At 32.4% G+C, this 27,302-nt stretch overlaps 2 protein-coding genes across 2 annotated transcripts; one reads left to right on the top strand and one right to left on the bottom strand.

Moving 5' to 3' along the window:
- LOC148308604 (facilitated trehalose transporter Tret1-like) lies at positions 1-13,311 on the top strand. The gene is made up of 7 exons (XM_088261444.1): positions 1-175; positions 4,548-4,771; positions 6,736-7,059; positions 8,819-8,951; positions 9,706-9,926; positions 10,826-11,026; positions 13,020-13,311. The coding sequence occupies exons 1-7, from the start codon at positions 109-111 to the stop codon at positions 13,236-13,238; spliced, it is 1,389 nt and encodes a 462-aa protein (XP_088117570.1). The 5' UTR covers positions 1-108; the 3' UTR covers positions 13,239-13,311.
- Positions 13,312-16,249: 2,938 nt separating this feature from the next.
- LOC148308603 (facilitated trehalose transporter Tret1-2 homolog) lies at positions 16,250-27,302 on the bottom strand. Its single transcript, XM_088261447.1, has 7 exons — positions 27,140-27,302; positions 25,640-25,878; positions 24,373-24,696; positions 22,426-22,561; positions 21,519-21,739; positions 19,876-20,076; positions 16,250-18,890 (listed from the first exon to the last, which is right to left on the bottom strand). The coding sequence occupies exons 1-7, from the start codon at positions 27,219-27,221 to the stop codon at positions 18,672-18,674; spliced, it is 1,422 nt and encodes a 473-aa protein (XP_088117573.1). The 5' UTR covers positions 27,222-27,302; the 3' UTR covers positions 16,250-18,671.

The raw sequence follows: 27,302 nt of genomic DNA, 5'->3' as shown, positions 1-27,302 counted from the left end.
AGTACCATGTAAGCTTTGTAGCTAGTAACATCACAGCCGTCTGACAATTTGATAAAGTCATCACAGAAAAAGTAACATCGGAAAGTGAATATAAAAATTTAACGAAGGATGGATACCAAAAATGAAGAGAAAAAACACAAGTTTCCAATAACACAAATTTTCGCAGCGTTAGTATGTGAGTTGAATTCAAATTTTTGTGATTAGTGACTGTGTTTATTCTGGAGATCGCGAGTCCGATTCCCAGGGGGGGGTGAAATAAATATAAGTGATTTTTTCACTCCAATATTTATTTAATATTACTCTGGACTGGTACCTGAAGCGGAGGGCTGAACACCTTTCTTTCACGTGTTAACGATCAAGATAGCACTACGTTTATATGATGCAGTGTCATATGCACCGTTGGGGTGCTTATGACACTGCATCATATATCAAATAAACTGGGATAAGGGTTTGAAGAATGATAGTGACTTTGTTTATTAATTTATATAATAAAATATTTTTTATTAAAATTTAGACTGTACTGAAATGTATGAACTTTTTAAAAATATTTATTTTTACTCATTATTTGAATGTTTTGTGGAATTTTTTCAATATTTTTTTACTTGAAAAATATATTTCTAATAAAATTACTATTTATCATATTTGCTCACTTCTTTCAAGAACGTCATAAATCAAAAATTGACAATTTTCAGTTGTGCATGTTTTTAGAATGCCCAGAAAATGTACTATATCCCAGCAAAAGAGACATATTTTTAACTTAATATTTACCCGCTACAGGGCAGAAAGTGTTGTTTTTGCATTTTTAAGAAAGGGTATTGTTTAATTATTTTTTTAAATGTATTAAATATTTTTCAAATGGAGAAAAAACCTTCAGGTCTAACCTAAAAAGTTCTGTTGCACAATAAAAAGTTCAGTGAGTGGCTTGATATTTATTTTTAATACATTGCATTATATTTTTAAAATTTAAAAACGTTTTCCTGAGAAATCAAGTATTTTGATTTATGACGTGAAAGGAATGAGCGATATGCAAGAATGTAAATTTTCTCTTAATTTTTTTTTTAAATTGTGCTGATAAACTCTATTTTATGTAAATCATATTAATGTCACTCATTAAAATTACATTTGTAAATATTTATTTATTTTTGAAAGCAATATTTGAGGATCTAATTTTGTTATTTTTTATTTTATAACTTACTAATTAGCTTTCAGTGAATATACATTTTAGAATCCACTCACATATTTTTTTTTTGCTTTGACAGTTAGAAGTACATTTACATACATATGTATATTTAAAGAACATGTAGGGTTTTTTTTTTGACTTTTCAATTAGCAACTCAAATTAATAAGTTAACTCAGAATTAATATTTTATTAAAAGTTAACTGTTATTTATTTTTGAGAAAAAAAGCTGTTTTTTCGCAATCGGTTGACAGTTATTAAGTTATAATAACACAAACCATAAATGTATATATATATATATATATATATATATATATATATATATATATATATATATATATATATATATATATATATATATATATATATATATATATATATATATATATATATATATATATATATATATATATATATTTATATATATATATATTTATATATATATATATATATATATATATATATATATATATATATATGTATATATATATATATACATATATATATATACATACATAAATATACGTTTTTAAAGTTTAAAAATATAATAAAATGTTTTAAAAATAAATATCAAGGTATTTATTGAACTTTTTACTGTGCAACAGATCTTTTAGATGAATGTTTTTTCTCCATCTGAAAAAAAGATGGTATATTTTAATAAATAATAACACATTTTCTTCAAAATGCAAAAACAACACTTTCTGCCCTGTAGCGGGTAAATATTATGCCGCTTTTGCTGGGATATAGTACATTTTCTGGGCATTCCGAAAACGTGCACAGCTGAAAATTGAAGATTTTTGATAAATGACGTTGTTGAAAAGAGTGAGCGATATATATATATATATATATATATATATATATATATATATATATATATATATATATATATATATATATATATATATATTTATATATATATATATATATATATATATATATATATATATATATATATATATATATATATATATATATATTATATATATATATATATATATATATATATATATATATATATATATATATATATATATATATATATATATATATATATATATATATATATATATATATATATATATATATATATATATATATATATATATATATATATATATATATATATATATATATATATATATATATATATATATATATATATTTATATATATATATATATATTTATATATATATATATATATATATATATATATATATATATATATATATATATATATATATATATATATATATATATATATATATATATATATATATAAAATATAAGTTTGGAATAAAGAGTTTCAGTGGACTGGACTGGTATGTTATAATGATTCCTTACTTCCAACGGAATCCCGAATTATTTCCCTTTGTGACGTACATACTCGTCAATGCCGCAGACTTGGAGTCTGTTTATGATCTAAAGTTTTCTTTCCCGATACATTTTGCTTAGAAGTTTTGAAAGTCACTACCAACGAACCTCTTGCCAAGTTCCGCTTCTCATAATTTGGCAAGCCGCCATAATTCACATATTGAAACCTGTTCAAGTTCAAGGTTGACGTTAATTAATATTAAATTTGAATTAATTTTTAATGAAAGACAAGTCGTAACTCTTTTTGAACAACCAACTCCAAAAGGGAATGATTTTAAATTTTTTTATTTATAAGATATTCCTACTGAATATAAAAAAATATATAAATGAAGATCTTACCACCATAAACGCATATTATTAATATTTACTGAATTAATATAAGAGTTTCCTAACAACAAAAAAGCTTCTTTGTCTCACCAATAGATCGGCTGTCCAAATTTAAAACACAATAAGGTACATTTTTTTGTAGTAGGTTTTTATTGCACTTTTGGACTAAGTAGAGTCTACTTAGTCCATAAATGCAAAAAAAAACCTACTACAAAAAAATGTCCCTTACTGTGTTTTAAATTTGGACAGCCGAGATGTCACTAGTGAAAATTCTAGTGATTCTTGTGCAATGTTTTTTTTTAAATGGATAAAATACGTATATATATATATATATATATATATATATATATACATATATATATATATATATATATATATATATATATATATATATATATATATATATATATATATATATATATATATATATATATATATATATATATATATATATATATATATATATATATATATATATATATATATATATATATATATATATATATATATATATATATATATATATATATATATATATATATATATATATATATATATATATATATATATATATATATATATATATATATATATATATATATATATATATATATATATATATATATATATATATATATATATATATATATATATATATATATATATATATATATATATATATGAAACTTCCAAGAATTTGAGTAGTGTCGTTGTCATCATGCGTAGATTTGGTGAATGTTACTCGTTAACCTGCGCCTTTATTTGTTTCTGTAAGTTTGTTGTGTTCTCATCTAATTGATGAAAGACATTCAAACAATTTGGATTGCACTGTATTTCATTTCTAAAAAAACTAACTAACTAATCACGCCGCTTCCCCGAATGGGTAGGCAGAGAGAATAGAGCGCCACACTACTCTGTCTTTGCAAACATTCTTCGCCTCTTCGTTCATGCATCTCCTCATACATACCCGCCGATTGTTACGACTCCTAACCTGACCACTTCATTTCTTGTTATATGTTTTACATTGTTTGTGAACCATAAATAAATAAATATTTTTTTTTGTTGATACCTCATCAAAGATGAAGAAGAATATGGAAGTCTGGGCATTTACGGGGCTGACGACCGTCATGCTGGTTTAAGTGATCACTTTACACACGTGTAACATTCACCAATTCTACCCATTATTGACAACCACACTACTCAAATTCTTGGAAGTTCTATATATATATGAACCAATTTAGAAACCTTGTTCTTGAATCACTAGAAATTCACTTGAGACATGTATTGGTGAGATGTAAAGAAGCTTTTTACTAAGCAGAAACTCTTATATTAGTATGTGAGGTCCGAATCCTGGATTATAATCACAGACATGAGAAACGCCAGAAAATACCATTTTCATTTTTATTATTTAAGCTTATAATTTGTCCAGCCTATGACGGTCGTCAGCCCCGTAAATGCCCAGACTTCCATATTCTTCTTCATCTTTGGTAAGATGTTAAAAAATAATATGACAATAACTCCTGTAATTGGAGATAATTCAGATTTTTATTATTTAAGCTTATAATTTGACCAGATAATTTATTTGGCCACACTCAAAATGTTGTAAATAAATTTGTGTTTATCGTATTTTTACAACATTTTGTAAATTTGTGAATGATATGTTGATTCCAGGTAACCTAGGGTCGTTCAACAGCGGCATGGGCATAGGATGGCTGTCCCCCGCCATTCCTCAAATGAAGGCTGCCGACCACGAGGGCCAACTGACGCCGGCCCTGCTGTCGTGGTTGGCCGCCCTGTTCCCGCTAGCATCCCTCATATGCACCCCCCTGACAGCCCTTATATCCGAGGCTCTAGGGAGGAAGGCGTGTGCCATGGCGGCGGCCATACCCTTTGCGGTGAGGATGACTCACTAAAAACTAACTATTTTATTTATTGTTTCGGCATTAACTTTGTGGTAAGACATGTTACAATGATTAAAAAAAACACTTGTTTTTTACCACTTGAGTTTTATTAAAGACTACATGTTTCAGAAGTTAAACTTCCATCATTCAGGTCTGTATAATAACAGTTATTATACAGACCTGAATGATGGAAGTTTAACTTCTGAAACATGTAGTCTATAATAAAACTCAAGTGGTAAAAAACAAGTTTTTTTTTAATCATTGTAAAAACTAACTAACTAACTAACTAACTGTATTATAATTACATACATGAGAAACGCCAGAAAGTATCATTTTCATTTTTAGAGTCAATTAATTTACAACAATTTGAGTGTGTCCAAATACTTGTTCAAATGGTGAAAAGGGTCTCTGCTAAATAAAAGCTATCTTTTTTCTACCATAGATGGCTACAGTGAGCTCAAACGTATTGTATCATGAGATTTATAATATTTGGTAGGAGTTCCAAAAAAATAGTATTGTGGTGGTCAATTATAGGTAGAATAACATTTTGAGTGTGTCCAAATACTTGTTCACAAAATCTGGATTATCTTTAATTACAGGAGTTATTTCCATACTATTTTTAAAAATAAAAATCACAACATTTTAAGTGTGTCCAAATACTAGTTCACAAAATCTGGATTATCTCTAATTACAGGAGTTATTTCCATATTATTTTTAAAAATAAAAATCACAACATTTTAAGTGTGTCCAAATACTAGTTCACAAAATCTGGATTATCTTCAATTACAGGAGTTATTTCCATATTATTTTTAAAAATAAAAATCACAACATTTTAAGTGTGTCCAAATACTTGTTAACAAAGGGATTCTCCACTCAGGCGTTGTGGTCTATGTTGAGATGTCAAAAGATGTAATATTAAAAAGAAAAGAAAAAACAGAGGGAAAGACAATGAAGAAGACAATGGTTTGCGCATGTGATGAGAATGGAACCATCCAGACTCCCTTACATTGCATTGTAGACGTCTTCCGAGCAGACCACCAAAGAATTGGATTAACAGCTGGGAATCGACATCGCAGGAGGCTAAATCTCTCTTAAAAACAGGCCACAAAGCCTTCACTAAGCAGAATAAGATAAAGAAGAAGAAAATTCCTTTTTTCCCACTATTTTCCCTACCACATTGCATTGTAGACAACTTCCGGGCAGACCACCAAAGAAATGGATTGACAGCTCGGCTGCCCAAACTCAAAACACAGTAAGGGACATTTTTTCCATAGTACGTTTTTTTTTGCATTTTTGGACTAAGTAGATTCTTTGAGTGGGTCAAAAAACAAAGTTTTTTTATTTTTTAAAATAATATATCAATATGATCCACAAAGTTAATGCTTTCAATATTCAAAACATAAGTAGATTCTACTTAGTCCAAAAATGCAAATAAACGTACAAAAAAAATGTCCCTTGCTGTGTTTTAAGTTTCTACAGCCGAGCTGGGAATCGACATTTCAGGATGTTAATCCCTTTTAAAAACAGGTCACAAGGCCTACACTTAGCAGAATAAGACAAAGAAGAAAAAAAAATTGGTTCTCTCTCTCTCTGGTTTCAATCCTGGGATTGGTTTGCAGCAATTTCCTCTGTTCTTCTCTTCCATTCTTGCCTGTCTTGTGCGGCTCTTTTGAAATGTGCATATGATGAGCAGCGCACGTCCTAGTCTCAGCACAGGTCTTCCAGGTACTCTGGGCGTGGGCGTCCCCTAGAGTCTGTCCCCTCGGTCAAACCCTCCATTATGGCATGCAAGAGACCCTCTTGACGTATTACATGGCCGATCCACCTTGCACGTCTTTCGGACAAGGTCCTGAGCAGGTGCCTTCCTCCTTTCCTTGACGAACTTCCTCATTCGTGATGAGGTCTCTCCAGGAAATTCTTAATAGTCTTTTTCTTGATTATCTCTCATAAAATTCCAGATAAACGCCTCACTGATTCTCGCCTCGGACAACATCCACTACCTCTTGGCAGGCAGGTTCGTCCTGGGTATCGGGATCGCCCTCGCTATAGGCAACATCCCCGCCTACACGGGCGAAACGGCCGAGCCCAGGATCAGGGGCGTGCTGGGCTCGCTGTTCACTCTAACCCTCACCCTAGGCATGACGACTGCCTACGTCATAGGCGGATTCGTGTCTTACAAGGTGGCCGCCATGGTGATGCTGGCTACAGCCGTACTGAGTGCTCTGCTCTTCCTCATACCGCCTGAGACGCCTGCCTGGCTAGTCATGAAGGGAAAGATGGAGGTATGAAAAGGTATTTTTTTTTAATTAAACAATCTTATACCATATGTAGAAGTAACAATTGGGATTAAAAGTTCGTAGGCTGGCACATACATACATGACGTTACTAGCATTAAATGCATGTGATTTTTTCATATTAAAAATATTATAAAAGTAACTTTTTTTTTGCTAGAGTAACAAGAGTTAATTGTATGAAAATTGTGAAATGTTTTTATTCTTAATTTTTTTCTCTTTTTTGTGTGTATATTAGGTTAAAATCGTTAAAAACAATAAAAAATGTATTAAAAAAATAACTCAACCAACAAGACACACAAGGTGGTTTGGTGAAAAAATATGTATTTATAAAAAAAATATGTGAGTTCTAAATATGTATAAATTGTGATTTAAATAAATGTATACAAATAAAATTTTTTTTTGAAAATGGGCTGAAAAGTTCGCAGGTTAAATTATAGTGCCTGAGACGCCCGCTTGGCTGGTTATGAGGGGAAATATGGAGGTAGAAAACTTATTTTTTTTAAATTAAACAATCTTATATGTAGAAGTAAAAGTTGGGATGAAAAAATTGTAGGCTCGCACATAGAAGACGTTACTAGCATTAAATGCATGTGATTTTTTTGTGTTTAAAATCTTATGAAAGTAAAAATTGGGCTGAAAAGTTCGCAGGCTGACTTATAAATGCCTGAGACGCCCGTTTGGCTGGTTATGAAAGAAAAGATTGAGGTATGAAAAGGTATTTTTTTATTATTTAAAAATCTAATTGAAGTAACAGTTGGGCTAAAAAGTACATAATCTGACACAAAGATGGCGTTAAATGCATACGATTTTTCAATTAGAAATCTTATAGAAAAAAAATCTTAAAAAAGTAGCAAATGGGCTGAAAAGTTCGTAGGCTGACCCATAGATGGCATGAATAGAATCATTTTCATATTCATATTAAGTTAGTACTAACCATGAAAAGATACGTGTATAAATTTGACTGTTTTTTGTTTTAAAATTAAGCACTTGCAGGTGAAAAGTAAAACTGTTGATGAAAACACCTGTTAGTTTTCGAAACTAGTCCTGTTCAATGTAATAAAACTCTTTTTATTAATTGATTCGGCTTTGTCACTTTGTGGTAAAATCTTAACTAACAATATGACAATGACTAAAGCCTCCCCCTATTGTCTGTGTTCCCACTGATAAGAAATAAAAATAAATTGAATTAAATAAATAAATAAATAAAAATAAGAAACAGCCCCTCTTCAACCTTCAACGTCCCAAGGACCCAACTCTAAAATTTAGAATTAGCATTAAGTATGGTGTTTGAAAATGATGCGGAATGCATCGAAACACGTGTCACAGTAGATTTTAAGAAACAGTGGTATTTACCACGTAAAACATGAATTTTTGTCTGCCTCCGTAGTGTAATGGTCAGCACGCTCGGCTACCGTTCTGGAGGTTTCCAGAGGGGGGTCAAATAAATACAAGTGATTATTTCAATGTAATATTTATTCAATATTACCCTGGACTGGTACCTGAAGAGGAGAGCTGATCACCTTTCCTTCATGTATAAACGATCAAGATAACACTACGTTTTTATGAAGCAGTGCCCTATGCACCATTGGGGTGCGGATAAGGGTTTTAAATAAAAAACACGAATTAAAAAAATAAATAAAATCATTGAGTGGTAGAATAGAAGTGTTTTTTTTTTTAATAGTCAACATGTCATTAACTACATAACTGTCGAATCAATTAATGGAATTATTTGAATTGGTGATTGCAGAGGGCAGAAAAATCTATAGCCTGGCTGCGTCGAGTGGATACCCAGCATCCCATAGTGGTGGAAGAGTTGACGCGACTGCAAGAGGCCACCAAGCAAGCGCCGACTTCCCGCTTCATAGCAGCAAAACAGCTAAGTGAGTTGGATAGACTTTATTTTTAAAGGTGTCTCAACTTGACAGGAAACATGTCGTTCACTCCTTTCAACAACGTCATATTTAAAAAATCGTCAATTTTCAGATGTGCATGTTTTCGGAATGCCCAGAAAATGCACTATATATAGGCATATATATAGGCATATTTTTAACTTAATATTTACCCGCCACAGGGCAGAAAGTGTTGTTTTTGCATTTTAAAGAAAAGGTATTATTTAATTCTTTTTTAAATATCCTAAATATTTTTCAAATGGAGAAAAAATATTCAGGTTTTACCTAAAAAGATCTGTTGCACAGTAAAAAGTTCAAAAGCTGACTTAAATATTTATTTTTTGCCAGATTACAGAATACACTATTTTAGACATTTTGTGGAACAAACATAGAGAATATTATTTATTGATTCGGCATTAACTTCGTGGAATGACATTATTATTTTATTGAAATTAAACACTTGAAGTTTCGAAAACGACAGATGTTTTCATCTTCTGGTACAAATTAAAACATTTTTAGACATTAAAACATCGTTTTAATTTATACCAGAAGATGAAAACATCTGTCGTTTTCGAAACTAGTCGTAAATAAAATAAAACTCATTAAAGTGGTTTATTCAAGTGTTTAATTTTAATAAAATAAACATAGAAAATGCAAAATTTGACAGATATACCAGTTTGCCTTTACACTACCGATGTATGGGTTCTAATAATTTGATCCATAATGAAATGTAATTTTTTTCCAGTATTTGTGAAGCCAGTACGTCGCGGCTTTCTCTTCAGCGTCATGGCCATCTGCATCCAAGGGTGGATTGGGATGATAGCGGTCCACAGCTACTCAGTTTCCATCTTCTTGGAGAGCGGTGCAGCAAGCCTGTCAGCGGAAGGCGCATCGGCCGTGTATGGAGGCATACAAATTGTAGGAGCCATATTTGTCACATCGCTAGTCGAGAGGGCCGGAAGGAAGGTTGGTCAAGGCATTTGTTTTTAATATATTTTTTTTCAAAACATATTACATACATAAAATATTCCTGATGAGTAATTTCCATTTCTCATTTTGGGACATGGGATTAAGGTTAACAAGACTGAAACACATTTGTCTTATCATTGAATAAAGTAATATATTTTTTTTAAATAATAATAATAATCCCTTACCGCACCCCAATGGTGCATAGGGCACTGTTTCATATAAACGCAGTGTTATCTCGATCGATTACACATGAAGGAAAGGTGATCAGCCCTCCACTTCAGGTGCCAGTCCAGTGTAATATTGAATAAATATTAGAGTGAAAAAATCACTTATATCCGGGACCTCCAGAACGGTAGGCGAGCATGCTGACCATTACACTACGGAGGCGGACAAAAAATAACCATTATTTAAACTATTTTTTTTTAAATAACCAAAACTAATACATCGCAAAATATAAAAACAATAAACCTACCTGTTTAAAAATATATATCAGAAAAATAATAGTCTTTTCGTAGGAATAACCGGCAAAGCCTCTATTTTTATGCCTGTTTACAGGTAGAAAAGTAAGGATAGTGTAAATAGATGTAATCACAAAATCCCAGACCAATTAAAAAAAAATTGTATAAATTTTGCAATTGGCGGGAATCGAACCCGCGACACCAGTTTTGCAGTCGAGTGTCTACCCAACAACGCCACGGCATTTGTCCGTGTTTAAATTTGTGTGTTGTTTGTGAAAATTATCAAGAAATGCGCATACTGCGACACAACCTCACAGCTCAACTGCCAAAAAAATCTGCCAAAATCGTCGATATATCGACGAGCCATGCTTATGACAAGTAAACCATCGATATATCGACTCTCACCCTTCAAACAACCAAGTCTTGCAATGTTTCCAGGTGCTCATGTCCTGTTCCTGCATAAGCGTCGGGATCTGCATGCTCACCATGGGCACCTTCTTCCATCTGCAGTACATGGAGGTTGACCTCCAGATGGTGTCGTGGATCCCGGTTGTGGCGCTGTCTCTCTGCGTCTTCACCTACACGATCGGAGCCGGATCTATACCGTTCATCCTCATGTCGGATCTCTTGACGAACGAAGTAAGTTTGAATATATATCAAGTCGTGAAGTAAGAGAGGTACGACAGCTTTTGGAGCTACGAGAAATCTATTGCCAACAGTGTCTAAAATATGTTTTCGTGCGCCAACATTTATTTCCTAAAATACTAATATGTAGATCTAGCCAAATAATGAAAAATTTACTAGAAATCCCTTTTTGCAAATCCAGACTCGCGCAAAAACTCGCATTTTTCATACTCCAAAACTGTTAAATTCATTCCACAAAGACTATATGTTAAACATTAATTACCTAAGTTTGCCTTAATTCAAACTTTTGATTAAATTATTTATTAAAAAAAAAAACAGATGCAAGTACCTTTTTCTTTTAAACGTATAACTCATATAGTACATATTTAGTAACTTTTTTTCATTTTTGCCTTTTTTAATTTTTGTTTTCTGTTAAAATCAAATATTTTTAGTTTATTAGCACATTGAATCTAATTTTGTTCCTGATACTATCTTTTGTATTCTTGCCAGTGCCCTTTATTATAATCTAAAATATAATGTATACCCACACACTGGCCATGCCTTTGTGGGATCTTTTTTTGTATTAATATTTTATATTTTTGTACTAGTAATTATAATATATTGTGAAATGCATAATAATTTAAAATAAAGAGAAAAAAAACTTTAAATGTAAAATTAAAACACTTATTTAACACGTGGACTGCCAACTACGAGATGACTCGTAGATTGCATTCTTTGCCAGGACACCGACTACAAGTTATCTCGTACTTTGCCATATTCGTGCAGCTACGATAAAATTCCTAGTATGTCAGTGCTAATATGGATAGATGGCGCATGGGAAGAGAACAAAAAATCAACGCTGGTTTTCATAAACAGAAAATTTATAATAAATGGACAAAAAGTTTTTTTTATTTATTTATTTATTTTGATTTATACGGTACTATTGTACCATTTGCATAAATATGTATAAAAACACATCAATTGCGACACATCACACATACTTGTTTCACACAAGTGTTTGATTTTTAAATTTTATTGTTATTTTTGTTTTTCAACAAAGTGATAATAATATATGTAATACCTTACCTTACTGCCTACCCTTGTAAGTAGCACTTAGCTTACCTTACTACCTAACTCTACTACCTATCCTTAATCATTATCTGTGCACGTTACTGCCTACCTGTGATCTAGGGTTAAATACAGCGACACCTCTATCGTTCCTCGAATAATAGTTTTCCCGGATGTGTCGTTTATTTCTTCTACCACGAATTTATTTCATACAAAAATAGATCGCATCGATCGTTTCTATCCAACATTTTACCGCATCATCGTTTGAATTATGCTACGTATTTGATATAATTTGTCTGTTTTTATTTTTATTTTCTCTATTTTGTTATATTCGACGACAATATTTCAACGTGTGGGATACAGACTATCGAAAGCTTGTGTGATGGATACAGCAGAAGAGGTCTGAAGATCTTTGGGTCCTGTTCAACTTTGTACTTTGATGTTTTGGACATGTAAAACGAATGAGTGAGGAAAGAACGGTAAAACAAATTTATGAGGCGAATGTAAGTGGAAAAAAGAGCAGAGGAAGACCGAGAAAAACATGGCACGATCAGGTATGCCAAATACTTTAAAGTGGTCAGGTTAGGAGTCGTAATAATCGGCGGGTATGTATGAGGAGATGCGATGAACGTGGAAGAGGCGAAGCATGTTTGCAAAGACAGAGTGGTGTGGCGTTCTATTCTCTCTGCCTACCCCTGTAGTTCAACTTTGTATTTTTTTTTAATTAATACATGTATTTACATCTAAAACTAGTATTCTTGAAATTTTCACCTACTAATGGTTTTGCAGATTGGGAGGAGGGTATCTTTACTCCATCGTATCTACATACTTGTGTATTGACTTCTTTATACCGCACTCATAGTTTACTTCAATAGGTCCCTTTAAAAACGATAGATACAGGTTTCACTGTATACAAAATATAGGATAACATTTGTTCCAGGTTCGAAGCGTTGCTGGAATGGTGGTTGTCCAAGTGCTCTTCCTCAACACCTTCATCATCCTGCGCTTCTATGCTCCTGTGGCGGCAGCCTTTGGAAGCCACTTTATTTTCTACTTCTTCGGAGTCTCAGCCATAGTCGGCGGCTTCATAACCATGCTCTTCCTTCCCGAAACTAAGGGAAAGTCAATACAAGAGATACAAGACTTCCTGAGCCAGTGACCTAGACAAATTTAGATTTAAAATAATTCATTTTATACTATTTATTTAATTATATGAACAAGTAAAAAAAATATATATCGAATTTTTAATGATTGATCTTTACATACATACGATTGAATGGCGTTAATAAAATCAACGCGTTCTTTTACAATATTTTCAGTGCGTCCAAATCTTTGTTTACAAATTTGATATAGTCCACTTAGAATTATTATGTTGTCTTCTTCTTTTTTTTTTCTTGGTGAACTTTTGGAACAGGTAGATGATTTCATATATTTGGGTAGTATGTTTTCTAGGGATGGAAAGATTGACAAAGACATAGAAAGGAGAGTGAATGGTGCACCAAAATCAGTTTAAGCAAATAAAAATCTATCAGCGGAAGCTAAACTGGCAGTACACAATGGAGTTCTGGTTCCAACCCTTATGTATGGAAGCGAAGCATGGAGTTGGCAAAAGAAGGATGAAAGCAGACTGAATGCAGTCGGAATGCGATCGCTCAGACGAATGTGTGGCAAAACGATGTTTGGTAAATGTTCGAATGATGAAATAAGGAAAGAATGTAAGGCTGAGATAAGCATTATCGATAAAATTAAGAAAGGTGTGTTGAGATGGTTTGGACATGTGGAGCGTATGAGTGAAGAAAGAATGGTTAAATAAATTTATGAGGCGAATGTAGTTGGAAAAAGAAGCAGAGGACGACCGAGGAAAACTTGGCACAATCAGGTATATCAAATACTTGAATGCGGCCGGGTCAGGAGTCGTAATAATCGTCGGGTATGTATGAGGAGATGCATGAATGTAGAAGAGGCAAAGAATGTTTGCAAAGACAGAGTGGTGTGGCGTGCGATTCTCTCTGCCTACCCCTGCGGGGAAGCGGCGTGATGGTTAGTTAGTTAGTTAGTTAGGCCCTGTAGCCTATTTTTATAGGGTTTAGCCTAGTACGATGTCGATTGTAATCTTCTAGGTGTACAAACCCAGATTTGTACACAAAAATTTAGACACTCAAAATATTGCGCAAAATATTTAATGAAGGTCTCTGCAAAATTAAAAGTTTAAAAAACACTTACACAACTCATCACAGCGTACAGGAGAAAGTGACCAACTAAGAAAAGGTAAAATGGGCCATTTAAGTCACTTTTGCTTGGCAACAAAATAAACACCAATGCAGTTAGTCATTTTTACCAAGTCAATATATTATACTTCCAAGTTTAAAATCCTTTGGGATGTTTTCAGTGCAATATTACGCTAGTAAGACATCAAATAGTCAATGATCACGTTTTTGTAAACAAATGCACTTGGTCACTTTCTCCTGTATGACTACGATATATATATATATATATATATATATATATATATATATATATATATATATATATATATATATATATATATATATATATATATATATATATATATATATATATATATATATATATATATATATATATATATATATATATATATATATATATATATATATATATATATATATATATATATATATATATATATATATATATATATATATATATATATATATATATATATATATATATATATATATATATATATATATATATATATATATATATATATATATATATATATATATATATATATATATATTGGGTTGATGCAAAAGTAATGACCGTTTTTTATGATCCCAGGTAAATTTTTTTTTTTTTCATAAATTATGAATAGTATCTTCTTTTTTATGATTCCATTGTATAAAGGATGCTTTTCCTCTACTTTCTATTCAGTTTTGGCCTAGCCAGAGTACAGTAATGACCCCTTGTATTTTTTCAAAATGTCGCTCGATAAAGTGCATTTACGTCATTGTTTACTTTATGAATTCCGTAAAGACAATACCGCGAGTGTGGCAACCAAAAACATTTGTGAAGTGTATGGAGCAGATGTCATCATAGTTCGACAGGTACGAAGATGGTTTACAAAATTCCTATCTGGAGATTTTTCACTCATTGATAAACCACGTACCGGGCGGCTATTGAAGTCTGATGACTACAAGTTAAAAGTCATAATTGACACCAATCCACGTCTAACCATCAGGGAGATTGTGTCAATGATGGGAGTCAACCAAACAATCGTATTAAGACATTTGAAGCGTATGGAAATGGTTTCGCGGTACGACGTTTGGATACCTCATCAATTGTCGGCTGCCAATTTATTGGATCGTGTTTCAACGTGCGTTGCTTTGAGTGCGAGACAAAAACATGAACCTTTTTTGCATCGTTTGGTGACGGGAAATGAGAAACGGGTCGTGTACAACAACGTGACAAGAAAAAGACATTGGGCTATACCTGGATAAGCCCCATTTACAACATCGAAGGCCGAAATCCATAAAAAAAGTTATACTTTGTGTTTGGTGGGATAATAAGGGTATTGTGTATTTTGAACTCTTGGAACATGATCAGACAAGTTAAGCAGAACAATATTGTCGGCAATTATCCAAATTGAACATGGACCTTCAAAAGGATAGACCAGAATTGGTAAACAGAAAAGGGGTAGTGTTTCATCACGACAACGCGCGACCACATGTGGCTATGATGACCCAACACAAGCTAAATGAGTTAAATTGGGATATTATCAAGCATCCACCGTATTCTCCAGATCTTGTTCTTTCTGATTTTTATTTATTCCGATCACTGCAAAAAAAATTAAATGATGAAAAAAATTATACAATAGAGCAGGTTAAAACATCCCTTACTTCATTTTTCGCATCAAAATCCACGGATTTTTTTACTACTGGTATTAATAAGTTGATAGAGAGATGGGAGAAGGTTATAAGAACTGATGGAAATTAAATAATTTATTAAATAAATAATACATTTAAAAAAAAAAATTAAAAAAATTGTATGTAAAAAACGGTCAAAACTTTTGCATCAACCCAATATATATATATATATATATATATATATATATATATATATATATATATATATATATATATATATATATATATATATATATATATTCAAGATGCCGCTTCCCCGCAGGGGTAGGCACGGAGAATAGAACGCCATACAAACACACACATACCGTTGATCCTGGCGTAACTACTTTCAAGTATTTGAATTACTTGAACATGTCAAGTTTTCCCAGGATGACTTAAGTGAAGGAGATTAAGGTAGGTAAAATTTGTGGAATCACTTTTTAATGAGAACATCTGTAGTTCTCTAAACTAGTCGTGTTTACTTTAATAAACTCAAGAGTGGTCTTACACAAGTGTTTCATTTTCATCTTAAAATTATCATCCTGTTCCACAATGTTTTTGCCAAATTAATAATAAAAAATAATGTAAAATAAAACTTAGTAGATTCAAAAATATGTGTTTGATTTAAAAATTAATACACAATTTAAAATGGAATTCTACAAATTAAACGCCTAATCAATAAATAAATATATTATATATTAACCTTAAATTTTATAATTATTATCGCTTTATAGTGAGGAAGTGACATATTCCAGATAACGATAGATTGTTGGATGTCTTTTGCTAACAATCCGACGACATCTGTTTGAACTATGAATATCAATCTGACTTGGAGAGATTCAAAGAGGCCGGAATGCAACAAAACATCTAGAAGGCAGTGGCTTACAGAAAGCCTATATAGAAAGCAGAATTGTAGAAATGTCGTTACCATCATTCCTACCTAGAAATTACAGCATTCATAAACTAGCCTATTTAAGTACATCACACAATAATAATAATAATAATAAAACCCTTATCCGCACCCCAATGGTGCATAGGGCACTGCGTCATATAAACGCAGTGTTATCTTGATCGTTTACACATGAAAGAAAGATGATCAGCCCTCCGCTTCAGGTACCAGTCCAGGGTAATATTGAATAAATATGACAGTGAAAAAATCACTTATATTTATTTTACCCCCCTTGGGAATTGAACCCGGGACCTCCAAAACGGTAGCCGAGCGTGCTGACCATTACACTACGGTGGCGGACATCACACAATTTAATACAAAAATAATAATTCGACGCTGGCTAGAACACCCAAGACGGGTGAAAAGCCATTATGAGGAAGTAGACGAATTTAATACAAAAAATTAACTAAAAACTAAGACACAACATTTTTGGATGTGTCCATATCCTTGATCACAAATCTGGGTTTCTCCAGTTGAGAGTTATGTTTACATTTTGACATCTCAACATAGATGAAGAAAAATATTGATGCCTGGATATTTACAGGGCTCATGACCTGATATAGGATTAACAACATTTTGAGTGTGTCCAAATACTTGTTCACAAAATCTGGATTATCTGTAATTACAGGAGTTTTTTATATTATTTTTTGACATCTCATCAAAGATGAAGAAGAATATGGAAGTCTGGATTCGGACCTCACATACTAATAAAATAGTTTCTGCTCAATAAAAAGCTTCTTTTCATCTCACCAATAGATGTCCCTAGTGAAGTTCTAGTGATTCAAGAATAATGTTTCAAAATTGGTTCATATATATAAGAACTTCCAAGAATTTGAGTAGCGTGGTTGTCAATAATGGGTAGAATGGTGAATGTAACACGTGTGTAAATTGATCACTTAACCAGCTTATTATATTCCTGTAAATACCCAGACATGCATATTCTTCTTCATCTATTGTATATTAAGATGTCAACATGTAACACTAAGAGCACATGGTATGGTATCCCAAAAAGCATGCAAAAAGATGAGTTACAATATTTTGTGTGTGCCCAAATACTTGTTCACAAATCTGGATTATCTCCAATTATGGGAGTAATTTTCATATTATTTTTTGACATCTCATCACAGATGAAGAAGAATACGAAAATCTTGTTAAAAAATCATTTACGGGTCTCATTTCGGAAATTGGTTCAAATATATATTGAACGTCCAGGAATTTGAGTAGTGCGGTTGTCAATAATGGGTAGAATTGGTGAATGTTACAAGTGTGTAAAGTGATGAATTAAACCAGCCTATGACGGTGGTCAGCCCCGTCAATCCCCAGACTTCCATATCCATATCTTCTTCATCTTTGATGAGATAAAAAATAACTCCAATAATTGGAGATAATCCAGATTTGTTGACAAGTATTTGGACAAACAAATTCTTGAAGTTCTATATATATAAACCAATTTTGAAACATTGTTCTTGAATAACTAGAACTTCACAAGAGACATCTATTGGTGAGATGAAAAGAAGCTTTTATAGAGCAGAAACTCTTTTATTAGTGTGTGAGGTCCGAATCCTGGATTGTAATCACACACATGAGAAACGCCAGATAATATCAGTTTCAGATTTTGTAAACAAGTATTTGGACACACTCAAAATGTTGTGAACATGGAAATTCTTCTTCATCTGTGATGATATGCCAATAAATAATAAATGATGAATTATTGCACATCACCATCAAATGACCCCAAAACACCTCAGTTCTTTTATCATCTGCTCAGAATTTTCTGGATTTCTTCCGTAGACTTCCCTTTAGTTTCAGGCAGCAGGAGGATGGTCAGTAGGCCTCCGATGGCAGAACACGTCCCGAAGAAGTAGAAGACGACGTGAGTTCCGAAGTACTCTGCTGCTGGAGCAAAGAAACGGAGAGTCAGGAAGGAGTTCAGGAGGGAGATCTGGATGGCGAACATTGTAGCGAAACCGCGGACCTGAAAATAAACACAACATTTTTATTGATTTATTTATTTTAATACACATTATGTACATACATAAGTCATATAAATAGTCGAAACAATCGGCGGGTATGTATGGGGAGATACATGAACGTGGAAGAGGCGAAGAATGTTTGCAAAAACAGAGTGGTGTGGCGTTCTATTATCTCTGCGGGGAAGCGGCGTGATGGTTAGTTAGTTGATAAGTTATATAAATAACATTCCCGATGAGCAATTACCGTTTCTTATTTTGGGACATGGGATTAGAGTTAACAACTAAATACACTAAAATACAAATAAGAATGTAAAAAAAAATATTAAAAATTGAACAAAACACAAGGCAAAAAAAATATTAATAATAATTTTTTTTAATGGCTATTTACGAATAGGCATTAAAAAACATAAGGGAAGTAGCATATTTAGAAGATAAAAACGAGGACATGATATGTTTATTTGTGGGGTTTAACTTTCAATTCAGGCAAGATATTTTATATATATATATATATATATATATATATATATATATATATATATATATATATATATATATATATATATATATATATATATATATATATATATATATATATATATACATATATATATATATATATATATATATATATATATATATATATATATATATTTATAAATATATATATATATATATATATATATATATATATAATATATATATTTATATTTATATATATATATATATATATATATATATATATATATATATATATATATATATATATATATATATATATTATATATATATATATATATATATATATATATATATATATATATATATATATATATATGTATATATATATATATATATATATATATATATATATATATATATATATATATATATATATATATATATATATATATATATATATATATATATATATATATATTTATATATATACACACACACACACACACACACACATTCTCTCACACTTACCTCATTCGTCAAAAGATCCGCCATCAGTATGTAGGGTACTGATGCAGCACCGACAGTGTAAGTGTACACACAGAGACTCAAGCAGACTACTGGAATCCACTGGACCTCGCTGAGGTCGACCCCTTGAGATTGCAACAGGAAATATGTCCCCATGCTGATCATGAAAAACGCCACGCAGAAACTGGAACCTGCCATCAGTATCTGGAATGATCAAATCGAAGGATTCAATGTTTCAATTTGAGTATTTTGTGTTAGCAACACCACCTGATAAAACTAGTGAAGGATATTGGTACCATAAACCAAGCCAGGACACAACATGTAGAACCCTCTTCTAGTGGAACGGAAGGCCTGTTGACAACAGTCAGCAGTCCGGCTTCTCCTGAGGAGTGCAACGTGGTTTCCTCCCACCAATGAGCAAATGCTGACAAGTTCCTGATTGGTCCACACTAGTTTATCCTTCCAGTTCCCAACACAGATTAAAATAAAATACGTTCTTAGCTAGAAGAAACAAAAGTCCACTTAACATCTATTACATAGGTAGCAAGGTAAATAATAAATGCAAAACCCATTAAAAAAAACTCCACCAAAAGAGTGGTACTAAAAAGAGCTTTTAAGTCAAATTAGATAAATAAAGCTATTGAGATGGTATGGGCACATAGGACGCAGAGAACATATAATATTATGAACCAGGCAATCGCCATGGATTTTCCTCGATAGACATCTAGAGAAAGACCAAAGGATTCATGGATGCTGCAAAGTTAGAATTTAAAAAAATAAATTCAAACATGTACGATTCAATTGTGTATACATCGCGCGCACAAACTGTGACAGCGCACCGCGCAGGCTTGCCAACTTGACGCTAACGTATTTGCTAGTAAAAGACGTGGGATAGTATTCACACCGACGTTATATGTAGTACTATTATGAAATATTTTTACTTTCTCTTATAAAACACTATATAACTATAATTTGTTTTGTAAAACATCCAATTTGATTTGTAATGCGTCCAATTTAGTATATAAAACGCACAATGTGATTTATAAGGTGTCTTTTTTGTTTTATAAAACGTCCAATTTGATTGACAATGCGTCCCATTCGTTTTTTTTAAATCTCCAGTTTGATTTGTTTAAAGTCCTTTGATTTATAAAACATCCAACTTGATTTTTGCAACGTCCTATTTTATTTTATTTACTGTAACTGCAGACAGTTGGTAGAATTCCATATTGAATTGTTGGGTAATATATCCAAAATAAAACACGGTTTTTTAGATTGAATTCTACATTTATTTATGTATATCTTAATACGTGACGCGTTTCATCTTCTTAGGACATTATAAAACACTCTCGTGTTTATCCTAAGAAGACGAAATGCGTAGGACAAACACGAGAGTGTTTTAAAATGTCCTAAGAAGACGAAACGCGTCACGTATTATACATAAATAAATGTAGAATTCAATTTAAAAAAACGTGTTTTATTTTGGATATATTACCCAACAATCCTATTTATTTACAATGCATCCAATTTTTTTGTTTAAAGTAAAATTTGTTTTGTAAAACGTCCGATTAGATTTATAAGGTTTCCAATTTTCCAATTCGGTTTGTAAAACATCCAATTTGAAATGTAAACCCTGTATCATCTCTCACCTTCCTTCCGGCGTGTTCGACCAAGGAAGTGACAGAAACGGCTCCCATTATCTGGATGCAGCCGTAGACTGTAGCGGCTCCTTCCGCGGTCAGGTTGGCCGTTCCGCTCTGTAGGAAGATGGTCACGGAGTAGCTGTGGACCGCCACCATGCCCATGAAGCTTTGGATAGCCATGTTCATGACGCAGAGCAGAAACCCATGACGAAGGGGCTTTGAGTGGACTAGAATAAACGTTACAATAAAGCTGCTAGACGAGAATATGGATATTTTATTTTAAGTTTTTTTTCGATTCCAATCCTTTTCCGCACTCCAATGGTGCATAGGGCACTGCATCATATAAACACATGTGTTATCTTGATCGTTAACACGAAGGAAAGGTGATCAGCCCTCCGCTTCAGGTAATATTGAATAAATGTCATAGTGAAAAAATCACTTATATTTATTTGGCCCCCGTGGGAATCCAACCCGGGACCTCCAGAACGGTAGCTGAGCGTGCTGACCATTACGGCTATCCAAATTTAAAACACAGTAAGGGACATTTTTTGTAGTAGGTTTTTTTTTGCATTTTTGGACTAAGTAGAGTCTACTTAGTCCATAAATGCAAAAAAAAACTTACTACAAAAAAATGTCCCTTACTGTGTTTTAAATTTGGACAGCCGATTACACTACGGAGGCGGACTTAAGTTTTACTTAAAGTAAAATAGTAAATGCCACTATTTCTTCAAATCTACTGTGACACGTGTTTCGATGCATTCTGCATCCCATATCCAATAATAGTTTTAATGATTTATATGTCTTTTTTCTTCTTAAAACCCCTATCCACACCCGATGGTGCATAGGGCACTGTATCATGTAAACACAGTGTTATCTTGATCCAATTGACAAAATCTTATAAGATGTATAATACTTAGTTGTTTCGCTGATTGAAGTTTGGAGGGTGATTCGATGTTCGCAGCAGCCTGGAGGATGGCCAATTCTTTCTTCAATATGGGGTCATCGAGATCATCTATCCTTCTGAGCCATGCTAAAGATTTAGCCGCTTTCTGTAAAAAAAGTTATAAAAATGAGAAGAATTCAACATGATCTTCTGCTAAAAATGACTAAAGACCCATGTCCGCCTTCATTTATTTATTTATTTATTTTTCAAAACATATTACATACATATATATAATAATAAAACCCTTATCCGCACCCCAATGGTGCATAGGGCACTGCGTCATATAAACGCAGTGTTATCTTGATCGTTTACACTTGAAGGAAAGGTGATCAGTCCTCCGCTTCAGGTACCAGTCCAGGGTAATATTGAATAAATATGACAGTGAAAAAATCACTAATATTTATTTCACCCCCCTTGGGAATCGAACCCGGGACCTCCAGAACGGTAGCCGAGCGTGCTGACCATTACACTACGGAGGCGGACAAAATATATAATATTCCCGATGAGTAATTTCTATTTCTCATTTTGGGACATGGGATTAAGGTTAACAAGACTGGAACACAAATAATAAAGTTACAAAAAATTTTTTTTTTAAATAACTAAAACTAATACATGGTAAAATATAAAAACAATAATCAGGTATAATAAATAGGCATAAGAAGCATATTTAAAATAAACAAATGAGAAAATATAAAAAACATAAGGTAAAAACGAAATAAGAAAATATGACTAAACACTACATTTCTTTCCATAACGTATTTTTTCTGATCATTTATTTTCATAGTCTAGTGGTAACGGCATTTGGCTACCATGCTGGAGGTCCTGGGTCCGATTCCCATTATAAACCTTGGTATCTTTGTGGTAAAGTAGTTAGAACACTCTCCTTATCACTCATATGTGTAATACCACTTAAAAACACAACTGGATTCAGAATAACCATTATATCATCAGGTCAAAAATAAACTTTGACGTGATAATGGAATGGTTATTCCCAAACACTGGTTTCGAAAACAGTCATGAAGTATTATTTTTAAGTGGTATTACACAAAATGAATGATGAATGATAAGGAGAATGGTATTTTTGAACGATGAATGATATGAATGATAAGGAATAACTCGCAAACCCTCCATTTAAGAGGCTTGTCTACATGTAGGATAGTTAGAAAAGGGAAAGTATATGTGTAAAATACATTACAAACTCCCAGACCAATTGAAAATGAATTATTCTTGAATTCGCCTTGCAATGGATCATTCTCATGATGTGTTATTATTGGCTAATAAATTAATATGAAAAATCACAAGACTATTACAAGACTGTTACATTCTTATAGAAATCTGTAGAGAAGTAATGGAGATATGAAGGTTTAAACATAAGATATTTTAATAAAACCAAAAACGGACACCGCTATACGTCATCAAAGTTCACGTCATCGGGTGTGTTAAGGGGCGTATCCCTTTATGTATCTGCTTTATAGAGCTGTAAAAGTAATAGTGTGGACTCGTTTTGTGACGTCATTCGTTACCAACATACGAAAACAACGTTTTTACAAAGGCGAATTTTGTAAAAGAAAATGATGAATGAAAATATTGATTATACCGGCTGTTATAAACACAAATAAGTATTACACAATCCTTAATAGGTTGAGTATGTTAAATTAGATATTCCTCCCGCGTGACAATACTCTATTGGCGGGAATCTTAGTTCCAAAAAAAATTGCTTAGCAAGAGCAGATCTGTCAGGGAGCCTAGATGCTTCTGTATCTTAGTTCCAAAAAAATTGCTTAGCAAGAGCAGATCTGTCAGGGAGCCTAGATGCTTCTGTATCAGATGCGGTGGGACAGCTTTCAATATTGGCGGGAATCGAACCCGTGACGCCTATTTCACTCTTTCTGTATGGAATAAATGTTGACTTTTTACCTCACTTTGTCCATTTCGAATCAGCCACGATGGAGTTTCTGGTACGAAGAAAAACAGGACTATGTTCAATAGTCCAAGGACGAGCATCAGCATAGCGCTGGCGTGGTAGGAAACAAAGCCACCGATGGCGTAGGACAGAGTCAAACCGACTGTGTAGCCAAGGGTCATGGCAGCTCCAAGTACTCCTCGTATCCTGGCTTCAGAGATCTCTCCAACGAACGTTGGTATGTTGATCAGTCCGAACGCTATGCTGCATCCCATTATCAATCTGCCAACCAGGATGTGGTAGGCATTGTTTGATGCCAGGATTATAATGCTGTTCACCTGGAAACATAACGATTTCGCAAAATTATCTTCTACCTCTTCTTCTTTAACCTTTTGTCCTTCAATGCTTGATAAAGACCTCTTCCTTATCCTTCCATTTTTCGATCTGTTCAATTCAATTCAATATATTTTATTTATAAATAATATTCAGTTTCAGTTTCAAACCCTTATCCGCACCTTATGGTGCATAGGGCACTGCATCATATAAACGCAGTGTTATCTTGATCATTAACACATGCCTTCCGCTTCAGGTACCAGTCCAGGGTTATATTAAATAAATATTACAATGAAAAAATTACTAATATTTATTTGACCCCCCTCCCTGGGAATCGAACCCGGGACCTCGAGTATGGTATGGTAGCCAAGCGTGCTGACCATTACACTACGGAGGCGGACCGATAATATACACATTACAAACTTAAATTCAAATCGTATACATGAACAAAAATAGAAAAAAAGCAAGAATACTATTGCTAAAAGTGTAGAAGAGTCCAACATCGGAAAACTCCTTAAGACACATGGAATAGATCAATATCCAATGAGATATTGGTCAACATAGCGGTAGCTCTTCCTACAGGCATAACCATCGGCAGGTTGGTCCTGTGTATAGGAATGTGAAACAATCTATGTAGACGCTGTCTTAGGTAACTATCGGGAACATACAGACCAATGTTCCGGATAGTTATTATACAGGCCTGAATAATGGAAGTTTAACTTCTGAAACATGCAGTCTATAATAAAATTCAGGTGGTAATAAACAAGTGTTTTCTTTAATCATTGTAACATGTCTTACCACAAAGTTAATGCCGAAACAATAAATAAAATATGAAGGTTTTTTTATTTGCTTTAACTGATATCTGTGCAATTTCACTTTGTTCCCAGCATTCACTCTCCTTTCTATAATATCTTTATCAATATTTACATCCTTAGAAAACATACCTACCGTAAAAGGTATGGCTGCCAGAATCCCGCAGACTTTTCTTCCTCTGGCTTCCATAACGACTGTGACCAGCGGCGTGCAAGCCAAGGCCGCTAGGGGGAATATGCCAGCGATCCAGTAGGCCAAGGTGTTGGCTTCATCAGGCTCCAGGAGGGTCAGCAAGCCGCCTTCTGCCTTCAGCTGGGGAATGGCCGTGGACACCCAGCCTATGGCCAGTCCCGAATTTATTGCTGCCAAATTACCTGAGTAAAAAAAAAAGAAAAAAAATTCGAATTTCAGTAATGTTTCAATCAAATTTTGTGGACACCAGTCGATAGCCTGCCCTGAATTTATCGCTGCCAAATTGCCTGAGTGAAAATATTTTTGCGATTTCGATTCCCGAAAATTGCAAAATGAATACAAGATATATTTATTATTTTGAGAAAAAAAAGACTTTGTTTTTTGATCCACTCACATTTTTATTAATAACCAACTAGTTTCGGCAACAAAATTTTGCCCTCTTCAAGGTTTAATTTATGACTCAAAATAAATTTCTCAAAATAATTTATCAATATGATCCACAAAGTTAATGCTTTAAATATTCAAAACATCAAGATATATTCATTTATTTGCAATTATTCTGGGTGTTCGTGGTGTATTTTTCACATTTATTTTCCCTTTCCTCATTACCCTATTTTTCATTATTACTATTGTCATTTTTTAAGTGGTTAGAAATAGTATTACACACACACACACACGCACATATATATATATATATATATATATATATATATATATATATATATATATATATATATATATATATATATATATATATATATATATAAATATATATATATATATATATATATATATATATATATATATATATATATATATATATATATATATATATATATATATATATATATATATATATATATATATATATATATATATATATATATATATATATATATATATATATATATATATATATATATATATATATACATATACATGTGTGTGTGTGTGTGTGTGTGTCTGCCACTCTTTGTGTCAAAAACCTAAAGCGAAGGCAGATTTGAACTGGATGAATGTAGAATGCATTTTTGTATGAACTTCTCATTATTTCATCAAACTTTAAAAGGATTTGTGAATACGGATATATGGCAGATATTTTTGATATAATATAAAACACTTGTGTAAGACCACTTTTAAGTTCATGATGTAAACACACAAAATGATATATCATATTCTTTCATAAAAAAGGGAAGAACGATCCATGTTTCATATCAAGATGAGGCACTTTTAAAATTGTATTTACACTTTTTGAACATTTGAAGTTCTAGAAACAAGTCGTGTTTGCATTAATTAATAAACTCAAAAAAGTGGTTTTAAACATGTGTTTTATTCTTCAAACTAAAATCGTCACGTTATTTCAGAATGTCATGATGCTTTAACAAAGATAATGACAAATCATTAAATGACATATTTTAATGACAGAAGAAACCACACACTTACATACTAGAGCAGCGAATATTTGGTTGGTTGGAAATTTTTGATTTGCCTTAATTTCCTTATTTTCACCATTTTCAACCGTCATTATTACACTAGTTTGTTAAGTTAACATTTAATACTGAGCACTTAAGTGAGATACGTCTCTTATCTCTACGGAACATCACAG

This window comes from Brachycentrus maculatus, unplaced genomic scaffold (assembly GCF_059751285.1).
Source record: "Brachycentrus maculatus isolate JH-2025_06_01 unplaced genomic scaffold, ASM5975128v1 h1tg000156l, whole genome shotgun sequence".
Lineage (NCBI taxonomy): Eukaryota > Metazoa > Arthropoda > Insecta > Trichoptera > Brachycentridae > Brachycentrus > Brachycentrus maculatus.
Note: the sequence above shows the minus strand (reverse complement) of the source record. Positions and strands in the feature narration are given on the sequence as shown.

Coding starts and splice junctions, on each gene's coding strand:
- LOC148308604 (XM_088261444.1), top strand. CDS start 109: ATGGATACCAAAAATGAAGAGAAAAAACACAAGTTTCCAATAACACAA. Junction 7,060..8,818: donor TCATGAAGGGAAAGATGGAG/GTATGAAAAGGT, acceptor TGGTGATTGCAG/AGGGCAGAAAAATCTATAGC. Junction 9,927..10,825: donor TCGAGAGGGCCGGAAGGAAG/GTTGGTCAAGGC, acceptor CAATGTTTCCAG/GTGCTCATGTCCTGTTCCTG.
- LOC148308603 (XM_088261447.1), bottom strand. CDS start 27,221: ATGACGGTTGAAAATGGTGAAAATAAGGAAATTAAGGCAAATCAAAAA. Junction 22,562..24,372: donor TTCGAAATGGACAAAGTGAG/GTAAAAAGTCAA, acceptor CTTTTTTTACAG/AAAGCGGCTAAATCTTTAGC. Junction 21,740..22,425: donor TCAATCAGCGAAACAACTAA/GTATTATACATC, acceptor CGTTTATTCTAG/TCCACTCAAAGCCCCTTCGT.